Source organism: Alosa alosa, chromosome 20 (assembly GCF_017589495.1).
Source record: "Alosa alosa isolate M-15738 ecotype Scorff River chromosome 20, AALO_Geno_1.1, whole genome shotgun sequence".
Classification (NCBI taxonomy): domain Eukaryota; kingdom Metazoa; phylum Chordata; class Actinopteri; order Clupeiformes; family Clupeidae; genus Alosa; species Alosa alosa.
Window position 1 is genome coordinate 382,501 of NC_063208.1, and position 21,207 is coordinate 403,707.

General features: G+C 44.0%; 1 protein-coding gene across 2 annotated transcripts in view; it reads right to left on the minus strand.

Moving 5' to 3' along the window:
- LOC125284791 (retinoic acid receptor alpha-A-like) overlaps positions 1–21,207 on the minus strand; it is a 197,434-nt gene that overhangs the window by 98,149 nt on the left and 78,078 nt on the right. For both annotated transcript variants that reach the window (XR_007191935.1, XM_048228913.1), the window contains exon 3: positions 5,780–5,921. Coding sequence is in view for 1 of the 2 variants with exons in the window: in XM_048228913.1 (XP_048084870.1) it covers positions 5,780–5,921 (142 nt within the window). In the remaining variant the exon portion in view is untranslated. The remainder of the gene's footprint in view (positions 1–5,779; positions 5,922–21,207) is intronic.

Here is a 21,207-nt window from a genome sequence, read left to right on the forward strand (position 1 = left end):
AACGAGGAGTAGAACATGCGGTTAAGATCACACCTAGTGAGAGGGCGTGTCGGTGATGTTTCTTTCGTGCGTCCATGTGGTTAAATCTGACTTAAATGCCAGTGTTATGATGTAGTGGCATAATGCTGTCCAGAAAATCTCCGACCTGGAAAGATGCAGACATCATGGAGCTACTGTCCATGAGGGCAGACAACATTTTGATAGAACACATGAAGGGAACGTTAGAGACACGTTAGCCTACAACTGCATGGCAAGGACAAACAAATTCAGAAGACTGAATCATCATAAGCAGAAGGCGCTGAAAAGGCAGTAGCCTACAGCGACGTCGTTGACGACAATAACAGGAGTATTTAATAAATTGTTAGCCAACACGGTTTTCTGTTCATTGATAGCCTTCATGACCTGCTGAGCTCGCTGATATTTGTTGAGCATAAATATGCCTAGAGAAAATGAAAACGAAGAAAACCCAACTTTGTTCCAAGCTCCTTACGGAAATGCAATAGACACATGGGGAGAGGATGCTTTTGGAAAAAATAAACCATGAAAAAATGAACAACTTCACTGTTATTAATGTTAGTATTTTGTTTGTTGCTTAAAAACGTTGTATGATCTTGAAGTCTTGAGTTAGCCTACTGAATTGGCTGGTAGCCTACCATAAAGTTTGTCCATGCTCTCTCTCTCTCCAATGCAAACCAGATTTGGGGTTCTATTCTGGTACATAACGTTGAAAACAGATAAATGTGTTTATTTGAAGCACACATACAAATACTGTAGGCTAGGTCAATTTCAAGTGCGCACTTACGTGACTAGCCTACTTCAAGTATTAACCTATGCACAATAGATTTCTCTTCTTTAGCCTACATAATGCATAGGCTACATTTTGTAAACAAAAAGCAGCTGTGACAGGCAGCGGCCGCATATATTCTGTGTCATATCTCGCATCCTGTGAACTCTACAAGCCCCCACCCCTCACTCGACAACCACACGGAGATTCTGTAATGTGCGTGTATGTCGTTCACACATACGTCCGTATAAGGTCAGTATTAGGTCCGCAGGTTAGCATCATATCTGAATCATCCGAAGGGCAGGACCTCCGTTTGACAAACCTCCTCATATACTCCGGAGGTTATATCTGAAAGCGCTTACACACACACACACACACAATTAGTAAATGCTACAGTACATGCCCACCATTCTGCTTTGATTGCATCTGTGACTGAATCTCAACTTGGGTAACTTCCCTCAATACACACATACACACAAAGGGAGAGGGACTCACGACATGCCAAGCACAGACACCCTCATGGTGACGCCTCTCCATCTTTCTGACCACTTCTTCATCCAGTTCAACGTCAGCCTGACAGAACAGCCTCCGGCTCCTCAGCCGATGGTCATGTTCCACCGCAACATCCGGAACCTGTCTCCAACGCACTTCTCCTCTGTGGTTGCCTCCAGTCTACCTCCACTCAACACCTTCTCCTCTCTGGAGGTTAATGAGGCCACTGACTCGCTCTGCTCCACACTGACCTCGTGTCTAGACGAGCTGTGCCCTCTTACCACAAGGCCAGCTCGATCCAAACACTCTCATCCATGGCTAAATGATACCCTCCGATCGCAGCGCACCAAACTCAGAGCCGCGGAGAGGAAATGGCACAAATCCAAACTAGCTGTTGACCTCAAAAACTACCAGACACTCCTGACCTCCTTCTCAGCCAGCATCACTGCTGCTAAGATGGCTTTCTACAATAGATAGATAGATAGATAGATAGATAGATACTTTATTGATCCCCAGGGGAAATTCAAGGTCTCAGCAGCATACATACAAGACAAACACATTCTTTAACAGCAGAAGAGTAATTAAAGTATATAATATAAAAACACAACTAAGCAGTAAGGACAGTAGAAGATAAAGAATATGCTAAATATACTAAAATACAAATTATACTAACACTTAATACAATATATAAAAATATACTAAAATACAAATAACAAAATTACAAATTATACTAACACTTAATCTAAATCAATTCTAAAACAGTATCCACATAGTGGTGATTAATAAATCAGAGGCTTTGCAATGACTGAGGCAGGGACTGAGCCTGTGATTCTCTGTGCATGGTAAGGTAAGGTGCTCTAAGGTGCTCTGTGTGAGTGAGTGTCATGGTGGTAGTGCAATGGTGATAGTGGCCATGGTGATAGTGCAAATGAGTAAGTCAACAGTGCAACAATGCAGAAATAAAGTAAAGGAAAGTCTATATATCTATATATTTAACTATTTAAGAAAATGTATAAGTGTGGCCACAGTTCGGCTGTGGCATGACGGGGGTTTATGCATTGGTGCTAATGTGCTAATATAGCACGCAAACAGTGAGGCATAAAGACAGTGGTACAAGTGGCTAGTGGACAGACAGTACCAAACATGGAGGGGATGAAGAAGCAGACAGACTATGCAGAGAAGTCTATCTCTCCTCTTCCCTTAAGTGAGGCATTGAACAGTTCAATGGCCCTGGGGACAAATGACTTTCTCAGTCTGTCAGTTGTGCAAGGCAGTGAGCGAAGTCTCCAGCTGATCAGGCTCTTCTGTTTAACAATAGTGCTGTGGAGTGGGTGACACTCATTGTCCAAGATGTTGATCAGTTTGTTCAGGGTCCTTTTGTCAGATAGTGAAGTGATACACTCCAGTTCAGCTCCCACTACAGAGCCAGCTTTCCTTACCAGCCTGTCAATTCGCCCCACATCCTTCTTCCTTGTGCTTCCACCCCAGCATACTACTGCATAGAAGAGGACGCTGGCAACAACAGACTGGTAGAACATCCTGAGGAGCTTACTGCACACATTGAAGGACCGCAGCCTCCTCAGGAAGTACAGCCTGCTCTGCCCTTTCTTGTAGAGTGCATCAGTGTTGGCTGACCAGTCCAGTTTATTGTCCAGGTGGAGACCCAGATACTTGTAGGTGCTAACCACCTCCACATTGACCCCATCAATGTGAACTGGTAGCAGAGTGGGCTTAGACCTGCGGAAATCCACCACCATCTCCTTGGTCTTTGAAGTGTTAAGTTGAAGATGATTGAGTTTGCACCATTGCACAAAGTCCTCCACCAGGCTCCTGTACTCCTCCTCCTGCCCATTCCTGATACACCCCACAATTGCAGTATCATCAGAAAACTTCTGCATGTGGCATGACTCGGTGTTGTAGCAGAAGTCAGATGTGTACAGGGTGAACAGGACTGGAGAGAGCACAGTTCCCTGTGGCGCTCCGGTGCTCCGGATGACAAAATCAACAGCGCTACAGACACTCGAAAACTTTTCTCAACCTTCAAATCGCTACTCAACCCTCAGCTGCCTCCTCCTCCATCCAGCCTTGCTGCAGATACCCTCGCCTCATTTTTTACAAACAAAGTGGCGGCAATCAGCAGTCAATTCTCTACATGCCCACTCAACGCATCTGACTCAGATACCGCACTCCTACAACCTCTAGGGACTGCAGGAACATCTTTTTCAGCATTCACGCCTCTCTCCGAGAGTGAAGTATCTAGACTCCTCACATGCAGCCGTACTACCACATGCTCGCTGGACCCTATACCTACGTGCCTACTTCAGTCCATCAGCCCGACCATCGCTCCAGCTATCACACATGTGATCAATGCCTCGCTAACCTCCGCACATTTCCAACAGCTTTCAAAATGGCCCGGTAATACCAAGCATTTAAGAAAGCTTCTCAACCCTGCTCAAGTCGAGAACTACCGCCCTGTCTCACTCCTGCCTTTCCCAAACAGTCTCCAAACAGGTCTCTGACTTCCTTTCACAGAACAACCTTCTGGATCCAAATCAGTCTGGGTTCAAAAGCGGCCACTCTACCGAAACGGCTCTGCTGTCTGTAACAGAAGCCTTAAAAGAAGCCAGGGCGACCACTCGGTCATCAGTACTCATTCTGCTTGACTTATCGGCTGCCTTTGACACGGTTAACCCTTAAAGGTGTAGGTTTTTGAACATTCTAAGTTCCGCAACAATTGAAGGTTCTAAAATTCTATGTTGAATTCAGTGAACCCAGATATTCTTTAGAATGTTAATTTCCCAACATTCCGGTACTCCTTTAAGGGTTAATCACCGCATCCTTCTCTTTATACTCGCTAACATGGGAATCTCCGGTTCTGCTCTCTCCTGGTTTGAATCCTACCTCACAGGACGCTCGTTTAACGTATCATGGCTTGGTCAGCTATCTGCACCTCACCATCTCACCACAGGGTCCCCAGGGCTCAGTGCTGGGCCCCTTCTCTTTGCTATCTACACCACCTCCTTGGGACAGATTATCCGCTAGCATGGCTTCTCATACCACTGCTATGCAGACGACACACAGCTCTATCTGTCCTTTCCACCTGATGACCCCTTGGTTTCAGCACGGATCTCGGATTGCCTCTCAGACATAGCTACATGGATGAAGGCACACCACCTCCAGCTGAACCTCTCAAAGACTGAACTGCTGGTCATCCCAGCTAAACCTACCATACACCACGACATCAACATCAAATTTGACTCCCTGTCTGTTTCACCGACCAGGACTGCAAGAAATCTAGGAGTTGTTCTCGACAACCAACTAAACTTCTCCAGTTCATGTTGCCTCAGTCAAGCCCGGTCATGCCAAGTTTCGACTCTACAACATAATGGAAAATCAGGACTTCTACTTGACTCAAGATGCTACCCAACTTCTGGTTCAGGCAATAGTCATCTCACGACTCGACTACTGCAATGCCCTCCTGACAGGTCTTCCAGCCTGTGCAGTGAAACCACTTCAGATGATCCAGAACGCGCTGGCGCGCCTGGTCTAAAACCAACCCAAAAGGGCACATGTTACCCCGCTGCTCGTCCAGCTACACTGGCTACCTATGGCGGCCCGCATCAAATTCAAGGCTCTAACGCTTTGCCTACAAAGTAGTCTCCGTTCTGCTCCCACCTACTTGAATGCCCCTCATACAGACTTTACACTACCTCCAGACCGGCTGCGCTCAGATCTAACGACGCCTAGCTCTACCACCGCACGCGCTCAAGCCAATCCAAACTTTTTCTCATCTGTTGTTCCTCGTTGGTGGAACACACTACCAGTTCCTACAAGGGCAGGGACATCCTTCTCCATTTTCAAAAAACTCCTGAAGACCCAGCTCTTTAGAGAACATCTCCTCCCATAGCAACACTTACAACAAGTCTTACTGATCCTAGCACTCACCAGCCGTCTTAAACTGACAAGTAACTGTTAAAAACAGCACTCACTGATGCACTTATTCTTACTGTACTCTAATGTTTTTAAATTGTCCTAAAATTGTTGAGAATTGCTCTAAAACTTAAACTGTTTACCATGTTGTCAGCCAAATGTAATGTAATGTAATGCCCACACACACACACACACACACACACAAAGGGAGAGGGACTCACACTCCTTGGACATATGCCCCCACACACACACACACACACACACACAAAGGGAGAGGGACTCACACTCCTTGGACATATGCCCACACACACACACAAAGGGAGAGGGACTCACACTCCTTGGACATGCCCACACACACACACACAAAGGGAGAGGGACTCACACTCCTTGGACATGCCCACACACACACACACACAAAGGGAGAGGGACTCACACTCCTTGGACATATGCCCACACACACACAGACATACACACACACACACAAAGGGAGTGGGACTCACACTCCTTGGACATGCCCACACACACACACACACACACACACAGACACACACACACAAAGGGAGTGGGACTCACATTCCTTGGACATGCCCACGCCGAAGCACTTCTGCAGTCGGCAGTACTGGCAGCGGTTCCTGGTCACTTTGTTGATGATGCAGTTCTTCTCCCGGTGACACGTGTACACCATGTTCTTCTGGATACTCCGTCGGAAGAACCCCTGAGGAGAGAGAGAGAAAGGGAGGGAGAGGGGGGGATGAAGAGAGGGAGAGAGATAGAGGAGGAGGGAGAGAGGGTGAGAGGTTTATTGAATCTATTGAATTAATCTTCAAACTATGGCATTACCACCCCACTGAAACACATGCTACATGATGACAGGCCAAACATCCCACACTTCATTAGTGGTTTATTTTTTGATTATTAAAGAGTGTTTTTCATTTAAAGGTTTGACTTTGTACTTATTCAGTAGAGGATTTAGTGCTCTCCCCAATCCCAGACGTTCACATTGCATGTTTGTTTGTAATGGATGCAACCGCGAGATACGCGCTTGACGGCAATGAGTTGTTAACAGACATGAACCAAGACATATAGCCCATCAGCAATCTATCTAAAATAACACATACTTGAAGTACCATTCATGATATGTTGTAAAATATTGAAGTCGTAGGAAGTTTACATAATTTAAGCTGTAGGATGTTTCATTCGTCCCCCATGCTGTTTCATTTGTCTCAGCCAGGAGGGACGAATGAAACAAAACGCATGTTCGACTTCTCCTTACATAACTCTTGAACGGTTTTGTTCAGAGCTATACATGCAACTGTATTTATTTATTTTCATTGGGCATGCCAATGGCTAAGGGAAGCCGTGGCCTACTGGTTAGCGCTTTGGACTTGTAACCGGAGGGTTCAATCTCCGACCAGTAGGCCACGGCTGAAGTGCCCTTGAGCAAGGCACCTAACCCCTCACTGCTCCCCGAGCGCCGCTGTTGTTGCAGGCAGCTCACTGCACCGGGATTAGTGTGTGCTTCACCTCAGTGTGTGTTCACTGTGTGCTGTGTGTTTCACTAATTCACGGATTGGGTTAAATGCAGAGACCAAATTTCCCTCATGGGATCAAAAGAGTATATATACTTATACTTATATACTATATATAAATACACACACAGCGCACACATACTTATACCATGCCGTGCCGTCCACATCTCTTCAGCACAGCAGCAGCAATGGAAACTCTTCGTTGAACTTTTAAGTGGTGTTCAATGGTGTTGCTAAGTAGGCCGAGTTAGGCCTATAGGCCTAAATCAACATTGAATTAGTTATTGGATGATATTAAAAAGAATTGGAATTATTTGTGGTTGAGCTGGAAATTTCAACTTGGTGATCAAAAAGTTTTGGATTTCATGTTGACCGCGACTTCAGAACTTTGTTACGTTGTGTCAGTGTAAAGTTAGCTAGCCTAGTCTTACCAAATATTTGTCTTACAAATCTAAACCACAGGCTCACGTTAATCTAGTAGGCTTTGAGACATCTGTTTTGTCTTGTGACAAAGTCTCCTGGTTCAGTTGTTTCCAGTTTCATAAAAACTAGGTTGTTACATTTGCAGTAGCCTAACTACAAAATCCAACCTAATAACGACCCCCACTCACCGGGGCTAGGTGGAAGGTGTTACAGTAATAGCCGATTGGCGTAGCCTACAGTAGACTAGGGCTGTCAAAATTGCTCAAAAATGATGCTTGAAATTTCCCTCTAAAATAAACACATGTATTTGAATATATTGGAATATCTAGGCTATATTATTTGCACATTATGTCAATGACGCGTGTCACGTCATCAGTTTTTAACTTTTTGGAAACTTTTGAATTAACTGAAAGAAGATAAATATTTTTTGTTAGTTTTGGAAGTTTATTTTTATGTAGCCTACAATGGCCAGTTCCGACAAAGCCGAAATTACTCCTTTTGAAACAATGAGTGCAGGCCGTTTATATGGTTATATTGCTTGACAGGGGGGGATCCCAAGCAGCTTTCAGCCATAAGGCTACTTTGAGAACATTTCCTAATTCACCCGTCACTAATATTCAAAATGTTGAAAACTATTTCGGCATAGCCTATAAGCAGTTTAATTAAATGTAATGTTAGTTGTGAACAAACGGGCTACTTGGTGAGGCTTGGCCTCACAGATGCGCTCGTGCCTTAAATGGCAAGAAAAATCTTCACGATATAGGCCTATTAACTGACCGCCCGATTCACATTGGCTGGGGGGCAGGGGGGGCCATCAGGCATTTGTGCCCAGGGGTCTATGAATTGTTAATCTGGCCCTGCCCCCAACAAATCACACCTTCCCACCTCTGTGACAACTTAAAAGAAGTTGAGAGGACTCCTAACTCACAGACCTATTCACAAACCGGTTTTTATGGCATTTCGCCTGTTTTGAAAGCCTATACGGCTACAGGAGCTTCTAATCGTGAGGAAGCAATTTTGCATTGTAGGCATAACTAACATGCAATAACGCCACCAACAACAACCAAAACTAGGCTACTCATTGTCAACATGTAAATTAAATGTAACGTTATTGTGAATCAAATTAAAATGTTCTCCTCTTTGCAAACGTAGGCATAGGCATATTAACAGATTAATTTAATAATGTTACAAAGTCCCCCGCCCCCATTTATATTACTCAATAAACAGTTGATCACAAAAAAAAAATAATGTTACAAAGATACTACATCAATCCGTATGTTTCATTAGGCTACTAGGCTATTTGTTTTGCCTTACACTTGATTAATTTAGGCTAGGCCTTCTTATTCAGTTATTCATCATCTTCCGTCCTTGTGTAGCGCACGCATTCTCAGACCTGTCACCTGTCACTCATCATCGTAAGGGAGATGTTTGGAATCATGCCCGCGTTACAATCATCAGCCAATGAGGGTGGTCACTTCAGTCAAGCTCGTGCATGAGTAATGACGTCATCCATAACAACGAAGACTCACTCTTAGTTTAGGAATTGTCATTTTTCCTTACTAAGAGTAGGTCTGAAAGGCTTAATAAGAGAAACTCCTAGCTAAAATCTTTTATTCCTATTTACTCCTAGTGGTAAGATAAAAGGCTTTTATTTGTGAATATGGCCCCTGGTGTCTAACCCAATGCATAGCCCATTTACACAAAATAATGGTTGAATATTACTGATGATCGTTATTTAAGAACATGCAGTGCGCGTAGGGCACCAAAAACATCTTGCTCGTAAAAAATCATCATACCGCACATTGTGGCAGGTCTGTTATTTAGCCTACTTACTGTAGGCTGCGCAAACCACAGGCCTTTATTTTGGGCAAGCCTGCATTCGAGGCAGACCTTCTGTTGAAGAATTTTATATAAAGCCTGCGCTAACAGTAATCCTCCTGCCCCCGCTACCACAGCTGTGGATAGTGTGGCATACTCACGCCAAGCATGTCTCCTTCTTGCAAACTTGACTAGGCCTATAGCGCAACCATTTACGTCTTCAAAAAATAACAACTTGCCAGCTATGCCTTCATAGCTTTGGGCTTCATTCAGCATTTTGTTCTTCCACTGGAAACGACTCTTCTACATTTGCTGCCTGCTGCATCCTTTCTGTTTTTATTGTTTAGAAAACGTTTGACGTCTTGAGTTAATGCATTAAACTTTGTTTGCTGGTAACCTGCCACAAATAGCCTACAGATTCTTGCATGTGTATTCTCTATTCTCTCCAAAATATGCCCGTTCTATAGGCTGGCCAAGTGCGTAATTCTGCGTCATAAAGCAGATGTATTTGTTTATTGTACAGAAAAATAAAAATAACCTGTCAAGCAGTCAATTGACTACATTGCAGTCAAGAAGTAGGTCAAATTAATTTTCGAAACCAAAACGTGGGTCATAATTGTCTAAGCCTGCTGCGTAGCCTGTTAAAAACGTCGCTAGATAGTATTAAATCGCCAACAACATTGTTTTCTGCAGAAGCCTACCATAGGCTACAGATTAGTTCTGAATAATTATTTCTCTACTGGCTCAATTATCAAAAAGGTGCTTTCGTCCTCCGAAAATTAAACAGGTAGTTCTGTAGAGAGATGTTAGAATAAATTAGCGTTTGCGATTGACAACGTTGTGATAAGTAGGCTATAACACTAACTTTGCAAAGTTAACTTGAATGCATCAATTTTGAACAAAGTTGTGTAGGCTACACCGCGCCAGTTGTAGTCTGCATGAACAGTTCTTGCACAAGACACTGTTTTGATTTGCGTAGGGGAGGTGCGGGCTGAAGCCAACCTGTTTGAGGGAGAGCGGTACAAGGAGAGAATGCATGCTCTACCATGTGCATATCTCTACCATAACATAATGTGTCTAGGTTAATCTATATTTTCAATAAGCAAGCACTGCATGCCTATGGAAACAATAAGTCAATATATTAGAGATATCAAGAGTAACGCAGGAATGGACATTACAGTTATTCAGTAACTGTAACAAATAACGTAGACATTTTTTCGTTTTGTGGAGCGGCACCGGTACCACTGTGTAGCCAAGCCTTGTGCCATAGGCTACCCAAGTAGCCTAAATCGAGGTAATGTTTAATTATGCATGATTTATTTTGTTATTGAATTCGTAGGCTGGGATTCCTCTCGGCAACAATTATGTTTAAAGCTAGCCTGCTTTTTCAGAAGGGGCGGCAGGCAGGCTACTGACAGAGCGATGTACAGTGGCAGAGCGACGCACAGTGGCTGAAAGTGGTACTAAAGCTTCACGCAGCTTCACGCATAATGCGCGACTGAAGTGGTCATTTGAAAGTAATGCCCACTGTATGTGTGTGTGTGTGTGTGTGTGTGTATGTATATCTGTGTTGTTATAGTTATGCTGTGATATACAGTAGTGTGTACACCTGTAACTATACATACATACACACATACATACATACATACACACATACATACATACACACACACACATACATACATACACATAGACACCTAGTTTTATTTCTGTGTCTTATTCCATGCTCCTGGTCGTGTGTGTGTGTGTATGTGAGCATCTTTATGTGTGTGTGTGTGTGTCTGTATGCATGATTATGCAAATGAGGGTGACATAGTAAGCTAGCCAACCCAAAAGGCCCGACAGCCGTAACATTTGGTCCTTCAGTATGGCTTACTCTAACTGAACTTCTACTGTAGATGAGTCTGGACCATGTGTGTGTGTGTGTGTGTGTGTGTGTGTGTGTGTGTTTCTGGGAGAGTGCTGGAAATAGCTGTTAGCATGTGTGTGTGCGTGTGTGTGTGTGTGTTTCTGGGAGAGTGCTGGAAATAGCCGTTAGGGAGCGAGAGGATATCTTCATGTGTGAAATAACCAAATGGATGAGACCAGGCACACACACACACACATATAATCACACACACACACATACATACGTAACATATACACACACACACACACACATACATAACACACACACACACATACACACATACATAACACACACACACACATACACATACATAACACACACACACAATGAGCCCAATAAAGAGAGAAAATTTTGGGAGAGAAAGAGAGAGAGAGGAGAGAAAGAGAGAGTAGAGAAGGAGAGAGAGTAGAGAAGGAGAGAAAGAAAGAGAGTAGAGAAGGAGAGAAAACCGCACAGCACATTGTGTCTGGAGAGAGGAGGAGAAGAGGAAGAAGGGAGAGGAGAGGAGGAGAAGAGAGGAGGAGAGGAAGAGAGGAGAGGAGAGGAGGAGGAGAGGAGGGAAGGGAGGAGGAGAGGATGAGAGAAGGGAGGAGAGGAGAGAGGAGAAGAGGAGAGAAGGGAGGAGGAGAGGAAGAGGGGGAGAGGAGGAGGAGGGAAGGGAGGAGGAGAGGATGAAAGAAGGGAGGAGGAGAGGAGAGAGGAGAAGAGGAGGGAAGGGAGGAGGAGAGGAGAAGAGGAGAGAAGGGAGGAGAGGATGAGAGAAGGGAGGAGGAGAGAGGAGGAGAGGAGAGAAGGGAGGAGAAGAAAGGAGGGAAGAGGAGAGAGCTGAGGGCTTTTTAGTTATTATATTAATTTGTTGTTGAGGTGGAGCCTCTTTCAGGGTACATCCGTCATGTTCATGTTCAGCTCTCTGGGAGCTTCACGGGTGTCCACTTCACTGTGTGTGTGTGTGTGTGTGTGTGTTTGTGTTTCTGTGTGTGTGTGTGCGTGTTTGTGTTTCTGTGTGTGTGTGCTTGTTTGTGTTTCTGTGTGTGTGTGCGTGTTTGTGTTTCTGTGTGTGTGTGCGTGTTTGTGTTTCTGCGTGTGTGTGCGTATGTGTGTTTGTGTTGCTGTGTGTGTGTGTGTGTGTGTGTGTGTGTGTGTGTGTGTGCGTGCATTTCTCTGGGGGTGTGTGTTGAGGGGTTAAATTTCCATTTGGCGCGGCAGGCTGTGATGGATAAGGCCTTGTGGTTTCATTAGGGGAGGCAGGATGCATGATGGGTAATGTATTAGATCACAGGGCAGGAGCAGACAGCTATGGAACCCATCTCCCCGCCTACCTTACATCATTCATCACCCCCACACACGCACGCACACACACACGCACGCACGCACACACACACCCTGCAGCCAATGGTGTGCGTGTCTTTGTGTCATGTGACGTGTATGAAGTCAGAGCATCGGTCATTCTCCTAATAGATGCTGATATCCTGGGCATTCTTATAGGGCTTATTCGCAAACACCGCTGCGGCCATATTGTTGATATGACACATATATTGTATATATAGAACTGGACAGTGTGGCTGCATTCAGCAGTGTTCTATGGAACAGAAGGCGACCCCATCTTGGAAAATTTGGAGCCAATTTGAAGTGCGGCTGCGCAGCAGAAGTTGAAGCATGCGCAGTGAAGAGGAGTCGCGGTCAGGCACGCCCACTCAGTTGCCACTCAGCGAAGTTAAACACTTTTGTCAAGTGAAACCCGCCCCCTTCTCCTTTCCACAACGCAGGTCGACTCGGCGCCGAAGGCTAGCTGGCTGGATGAATTTTGCAGCTGTGAGTTAGATAAACAGCACAAACAACAGTCTTCGGTTTGTTCTTGTCTGGTAAGTGTTTTCTCTATTGTTGTTCTTAAATACGTCTAAGAGAGCTTATTATGTTGATTATTGGCTTATTGGCTTGTACAGAGAAACAGTAAGAAATATGTTGATTATAAACAGTGACAATTTAGTAGCTAACAACAGAAATACGGACAGCGGAATTACATGCTAACGTTAGCAGCTATATTAATGTTACCGTTAACTGTAGGCTAAGTTAGTCGTTGAAGTGAAGATTAGCACACAGCTCCCGTAACAGTCGATGCATGATTTACTCGGCTTATTTGTTTTTGCTGTTTTCAAAATATCTCAATCTTAATGTATGCCATCTCAACATGGAGTAACCATTGACTGTACATGGGGATCAATAACACTAGACAGTCAGTACAGTATATGATGTGATAAAGCAACGTAAGTTAACGTTAACGTAATATGAAGCATGTTCCTCATCAACCTGTCATGTTAATGTAACTACTAGCCAGTTTGCCAGCGTTGCATTTTTTCTAACGTTAACGACAAAGACACCTCCGTTAGAGCTACTTCTGTGATGGTAGGTCGGTAGCATAGACTGTAAAAAATAGATCGGTAGGTCGGTAGTTGTAGACCGCATACGTGAATGATCGATAAATAAAACGCATGCATTAAACACCAAGAAAACCAAGAACCAGTCACTTCCCAGCGATATCAGTGAACATTTGAGAAAGAAACACCTTAGTTTGTCATCTAACGTCTATGATCAGTCATACTGATAACGTTTTTTTTCAAGCTGACGCAAGTTAATAACATTCACAACGCATATTTAAATGCGTAGTTAACATTAGGTAGGCTGTGAAATTTATTGCACACATATATTTAATTAATTGGTATTACTAGTGGTGTTGAGTGCCTGATTAGATGCTTTGTAATGTTGTAAAATTGTCTGACTAACTTTATTGTAAATTTCCTTTTTGCAGATAAGATATGGGTGATGGCTGAATGTACTGGAGGTGGCGGCAAGGTGGTCTCCATGGTCTACATCGGTATGCCTACGTGAAGTGGTTTGGCTGGGGTGGTCTGAGGTGGCATGTCCTCCCCCTTTCTCCAAGTCCCCCGACATCCATCTCCCTGACATCATCACCCACCGTCACTGGATCAACCTGAAGCCCCTTATACATGGGACATGGCACAGCACCACTATGTTCTGAAAACACATGACTTTCAATAACTTGCGTGGCACCAAGAAAGGTCTGCCGCTGCTCTGAAACTTCTGTTAATGTGACATCATTCATACTTGAGGCTGTACACATCACATTGTTTCTATTTTCTAAGTCACCCAAACTTCAACTTTCTGTATGCCCCTGAACTCACACAAATTGTAAATTGCAATGCGCCATTTAACCAGTGGTGTAGTCTAGTTAGCTGTAGTGGTGGGTATACTGTGAGCAACCCCAAATGTTATTAAATACGTATCCTTGCCTATTTAAAATGGGAATACTGAGATGATGATGCTTTTTAAATTGGTTTACTGTGTAGTCCTGTGTATCACATAGACTATACCACTGCATTTAACTGTCTTGGTATTTAAAAGTCTGAGGCCATTGCTTAGTAACATTTAACAGTAGCCTACACAAAGATGTAGACGTTAGAAGAATATTAATATCAGAATAATTATTGGTTGATACTAAATCAATATTGAATGTTTTTTATTTCTTTTGTGTGATATATCATTCAGAATGCTGCAACACGACTGGTCTTCAATCAGCCAAAGAGGACACATCGTAACTCCTCTCCTAGTTACTCTCCATTGGCTCCCTACAGTAGCCAGAATTAAATTTAAATCTCTCACTTTGGCCTATAGGACACTGACTGGATCTGCTCCTTGTTATTTTAATTCAATGATCAAAATGTACAGTGGGTCCCAGTTAAGTTTGGACGCACCCCATTTTCTCAGCAGAAATGGCACAAACTGCAGTTGACACAAACAACCACAAGGTGTCACTTGGGAGTTCTGCCACTACTATTTTTGATGCGACTTGACTTAACTGCTTTCATGACGCAGTGAGCCATTACCAAACATATATGATAATACAATAGCGTGAGTTTATATATCTTATACCCTATTTGTCAGGGTTACTTATAGATGTGATAGTGTAACGATAAGCGCATGAGACTTTCAGCGGGGGCACGGGAACTTAAATTGATCACGGTAGTTTAAGCTTACACTTAAACAGACAAAACATTCTAATATGAAAATGTAGATGCAATTGTTGTAAAATGGTGCAGCTCCTTTAAGAAAGCCCCGTGTGCAGGGATGGAAAGAGAGAAAGCGAGAGGGGATGTGTGTTAGAACTTAGATGCGTGGGAAAAAGTAGTAGACGCTGTTGAGACTGGAGCGAGTCATATTCAAAATAATGCAAAAAATAAATCTGCAGATAAAACCAATTATCCTCATTCATTGCAACCGCAGCATGCCTGCTTGCCGACGTTCAAAGGAAAAAGATATCAAAGCACCTTTTGCGTTTGAATGTAGCACGAATTTTGTTTTAAACAGCTGGACAAATGATTTAGCTAATTGATTATAGCCTGCACACCAGCAATTGTTGAACATTTACCTGTACAAGACAGTAGCCCAGCCTAACAAGCATGTTGCATGTTGTAGGCCTACTGTAGAAATTTCACTTAAATTGCAACCGCAACATGCCTGCTTGCCGATGTTCAAACGACAATGAAAAAGATATCCCAGCAACAAGAGGGTTGAGTCTGAATGACACGGAGTTCAGACTCATTGCTCCTCATAACCATCTATAAAAAAAAGTGTTTTTTTCTTTTCTTTTTGAGCACGTCCGAATCCCAGGACATAACGCACTGGACCTTATAACAGGCTTGAGATATAATTCCAAAGGGGGCAGATAGGGGCCTACTGCACTTAAAACTTAAAAAGACTGAACGAAGCTTCCCGAAATTTGAAATTGCGATCAGTGACTGGCATCGGGTGAAGCTTTTCGATGTTGAACAGGCTATTAAAAACTATTTGCGCACCTCAATGTCACAGGAGAGACTGGGCTCTCCCTTCTATGAATTGAAAAAGACGTTATGCTACCTGCAAACTGGCCTATGATTTCATTGCTGAGTTTGCGGCAAAGCAAGACAATGTTTTTTCAGAGTCAGGATATGGCGAGTCAGTGTCATTTATTTGTCCAATGTTAGCCTACAGACCAGTTTCCATAGTGCACATCTTATCAACAGTTTGAATGTTGTGTGTGTTTCTGCTCATTGACAAATACCGTTCAGCACAATGATTCATGCCCAATTAATTTCCCCTGTTAAAGTGTTCGCCTTTGTTACACTATTTGGTTTCGTGATGTAGCCTATGATAAACACCATATGGCCAAATATGTGACTCAGCTAATGTTATAGGCTATACAATTTCCCCTCTTAAAGACAAGCTGGTGTAGTTTATTAGACTAGGCTACTAAAATGCACCTACGGTAGCCTTGGCTATGTGTAAAGTAAGCTATCGCATGATTTCATGCACGTAAGTTCATGCATCTGTCAAGTTCGCACAGGGCCTCGCACCCCCTTCCGACGGCCCTGCAGCTCCTCCTAAGACGCTATAAACCCGGGAAAAGTTGACAGGTTTGTTTCGGTCCCGGTGATTATTTGTGAAATTGTGCAAACGACAGCCTTTTCAAGGCATTTCAAGGAAGGTGTCGTATGCAAGCTACCAAATTGACCCAGTAGCCTACAGAAGGCATCAATAAATTGTTGGGACTGGGGAGGGTCATGCATTTTTTCTCAGACCCCGTTTACATGAAGGGAAAACGCAGATATTTCCTTGCGGTTTGGCCTCTCGTTTACACCAAAACCCTGCTTTTATCACAGAAAACGATTATTTCTAAAACCTCCGGCCAAAGTGGAGATTTCTGATAACGCCGGTTATGTGCTGCCGTGTCAACAGGGATAAACAGCGTTTTAGCTTCTTAAACGTCACATTATCGCCAGAAAATCCTTAACATCATGTGAGCCTGATGTTTACAGTTTCTTTGGCTACTGATCAGGATTATCATGGATGCTGTTAAGGTGCTACTAATTTTACTTTTGTGCAAACGCTTCTGGCCTGTTTGCATTTGCAACAACTGCTCTACATGGAGGAGCAGAGGGATCGGATCGCGACGGAGGTCAGCATTTTTACTGCTCGTGTTATTCGTTGGTGTCGATTCTGAGGATTTTGATTGGCCAGCATGGCTTTATTCCTTTCCCCTACACTGCCACCCATAGGTTTGGCATAGTTATTATGGCTTCGACAAGCGTATTTATGCGGGTTGATGTAAATGACAAGTTTTTTGAAAACAATGTTGTGTGCACAATGTTATTATTGAAAACGGAGGGGGGAAAATATTCGTTTCTCTAAATACCCGGCTATGTGTAAATGTGGCCTCAATCACTTTGGAGGGTCATAGAAAAATTTCTTACTGGGAGGGTCACGTCTCTTTTGACTGACGCTCCCGAAACTCCTCCGGTAGCCCCTTAAATAAATAAAGAACAGTCCATAATTGATTATAGCCTGTAGGCCTACACCAGCAATTGTTGAACATTTACCTGTACAGGACATTGACAGTAGCCCAGCCTAACAAGCAGATGTTGCAAAAGACGCAATTAATCAGAAATAAATAATGTAATCTGCATCGCTTTATTTAACAAACTGCAAGCAACAAGAGGGTTGAGGTCGCTGTGAGGCCAAACCCAAGAGCAGAGCCTATCTGTTAAGGCACTCGATGGGCTATAACGAGCTGTGTGCGCCTGGAAAGACAATAGAAGATGCTTTCTGAATAGCACAGCGAAGACGGCTCTGGTCATCCCATACCATCCCCCCACTTCCTGTAGCCTACCATTATGACTTGTTGCCGTTTTGGGACATTAAGCTTTTTTGCGTTAAGCCCCCCTCCCCCACCCCTTCTTTCACAACCAGTGGGGGAGCACGGGGCACAAAGTAACACTATTTGGTAGACAAAGGAGGGTTCTCCGCGCTTCTGTCGTTTGGCGACAATCCGGTGCAACCAGGCCAGGACAGATATTTTAGAGAGAAGGAGAGACGCCGGTGCAGCTCAGATGTCTTCTTAATTTTCTTTATTCTTTAGTAAAAGGTGCAGAACATTATTAAACTTTGACTAACGTTTCGATGTGTCGATGTTTTTGACTAACGAACATCGAAACGTTAAATAAAAAGTTTAACGTCAAAACAGTAGTCAAAGTTTAATAATGTTCTGCACCGGCGTCTCTCCTTCTCTCTAACACTTTTTGGCTTTGGCTAAATATTTCTAAAATCATTCGAGTTTCACTAGTCACATGTTTTAACAATGAACACTTGTTATTGAACTAATAACAGACGTGTGTCGAAAATTGACTTTATTTTTCATACGGAGAAATAACATATGCAGAGTCTAACCAAGGTCCATCTTTCCAAAAACCATAAACGTCTTATAAACAAGTATTGCCAGGAGCAACACCTTGCAAAAAATTATAACAATAGGCCTAGGCCTTTATATAGATAGATAGATAGATAGATACTTTATTGATCCCCAGGGGATATTCAAGGTCTCAGCAGCAGCATACATACAACACAAACACATTCTTTAACAGCAGAAAGAGTAATTAAAGTATATAATATAAAAAACACAACTAAGCAGTAAGGACAGTAGAAGATAAAGAATATGCTAAATATACTAAAATACAAATTATATTAACACTTAATACAATATATAAAAATATACTAAAATACAAATTACCAAAATACAAATTATACTAACACTTAATCTAAATCAACTCTAAAAACAGTATCCACATAGTGGTGATTAATAAATCAGAGGCGCTTGCAATGACTGAGGCAGGGACTGAGCCTGTGATTCTCTGTGCATAGTAAGGTATGGTAAGGTGCTCTAAGGTGCTCTGTGTGAATGAGTGTCATGGTGGTAGTGCAATGGTGATAGTGGTCATGGTGATAGTGCAAATGAGTAAGTCAACAGTGCAACAATGCAGAAATAAATCTATATATATCTATATATTTAACTATTTAAGAAAATGTATAAGTGTGGCCACAGTTCTGTGGCATGGGGGGGGGGGGTTATGCATATGTGCTGATGTGCTAATATAGCACGCAAACAGTGAGGCATAAAGACAGTGGTACAAGTGGCTAGTGGACTGACAGTACCAAACATGGAGGGGGTGAAGAGGCAGACAGACTATGCAGAGAAGTCTATCTCTCCTCTTCCCTTAAGTGAGGCATTGAACAGTTCAATGGCCCTGGGGACAAATTACTTTCTCAGTCTGTCAGTTGTGCAAGGCAGTGAGCAAAGTCTCCAGCTGATCAGGCTCTTCTGCTTAACAATAGTGCTGTGGAGTGGGTGACACTCATTGTCCAAGATGTTGATCAGTTTGTTCAGGGTCCTTTTGTCAGATAGTGAAGTGATGCACTCCAGTTCAGTTCCAACTACAGAGCCAGCTTTCCTTACCAGCCTGTCAATTCGCCCCACATCCTTCTTCCTTGTGCTTTCTCCCCAGCATACTACTGCATAGAAGAGGATGCTGGCAACAACAGACTGGTAGAACATCCTGAGGAGCTTACTGCACACATTGCAGGACCGCAGCCTCCTCAGGAAGTACAGCCTGCTCTGCCCTTTCTTGTAGAGTGCGTCAGTGTTGGCTGACCAGTCCAGTTTATTGTTCAGGTGGAGACCCAGATACTTGTAGGTACTAACCACCTCCACATTGACCCCATCAATGTGGACTGGTAGCAGAGTGGGAAGACCTGCGGAAATCCACCACCATCTCCTTGGTCTTTGAAGTGTTAAGTTGAAGATGATTGAGTTTGCACCATTGCACAAAGTCCTTCACCAGGCTCCTGTACTCCTCCTCCCTGCCCGCTTCTGATACATCCCACAAGTATCATCAGAAAACTTCTGCATGTGGCATGACTCGGTGTTGTAGCAGAAGTCAGATGTGTACAGGGTGAACAGGACTGGAGAGAGCTCAGTTCCCTGTGGCCCGTGCTGCAGATCACAGTGTCAGAGAGACAGTTCTTCAGTCCTGATCTAACTGTGGTCGCCGGTCAGGTAATCTGTAATCCAGGTTACCAGGTGAGCGTCCACACCCATCTGCAAGAGCTTGTCTCCCAATCTGAGGGGCTGGATGGTGTTAAAAGCACTTGAGAAATCAAAGAACATGATTCTCACAGCACTTTTCCCCTTGTCCAGGTGAGAATGTGTCCTGTTTAGAAGATAAGTGATGGCATCGTCCATGCCCACTTTCTCTTGGTAAGCAAACTGTAACGGGTCTAGTGCATGGCGTACCTGGGGTCTGAGCATGCCTAAGACCAATCGCTCCATTGTCTTCATCACATGTGATGTAAGAGCGACAGGTCTATAGTCATTAAGCTCACTAGGGTGTGGCTTCTTAGGGACAGGGGCGAGACATGATGTCTTCCACAGTGTTGGAACTTGTCCAAGGCGTAGGCTCAAATTGAAGATGTGCTTCAGTGGCTCCCCCAGTTCAGCAGCACAGGCCTTGAGTAGCCTTGGGCACAGTCTGTCAGGCCCAGCTGCTTTATTGCTGCGCAATTTCTTAAGTTGGACTGTCACTTGATCTTTTGTAATGATGAGGGGTGTAAGGGGAGGGGTGCATCTGGGATCTGTGTGTCTGATGGCTGTTGACTGAGGTCGTTGTCACCTCATTGTTCATGAACGCCATGTGGGGGAGGGGTGCAAAATCCAGTGATGGTGGGGGCAATTAGCCTGTGATGATGGAGGTGAGTGTTGCTGGTATTGAGGGGGTGTGAGGGTGGGGGGCTGGGGATGGTGGACAGACCACCGCCATTGGAGCTGGAGCAGGGCAGTCAAACCTGTTGTAGAAGTGGTTCAACTGGTTAAGCCCTGTCCAGGTCCCCTCCACAGAGCTGCTGTTCATCTTCAGGCCAGTGATAACCTTCATGCAGTGCCATGTCTCCTTCAAGTTGTTTTCCTGCAGCTTCTGTTCCACCTTCTTTCTGTAATCCTCCTTAGCTTCCTTCAGCTTGAATTTGAGTTCCCCTTGCACACGCCTCCTCAGCTCTGCCATGTCCCCTCTCTGAACGCCATCTTTTTTCCTGTTGAGAAGGGTCTTGACATTGCTGGTTATCCAAGGCTTGTTGTTGGGAAAGCAGCGCATAGTTCTGGTGGGAACAACAATGTCCATGCAGAAGTTCAGGTAGTCAGTTGTGCACTGTGTGACCTCCTCCAAGTCCTCTCCATTCTGTAACACACTCCAGTCAGTACACTCGAAGCAGTCTCTCAGAGCCTCATCCACTTCGGGTGTCCACTTCCTGAAGGTGCGTGTGGGAACTGGTAGCCTCTGTACTTTGGGCTTGTACATTGGCTGGAGATGAATGAGGTTATGGTCTGACTTTCCCAGTGGGGGGAGGGGGTTTGCACTGTATGCATCCCTCACATTTGCATACAT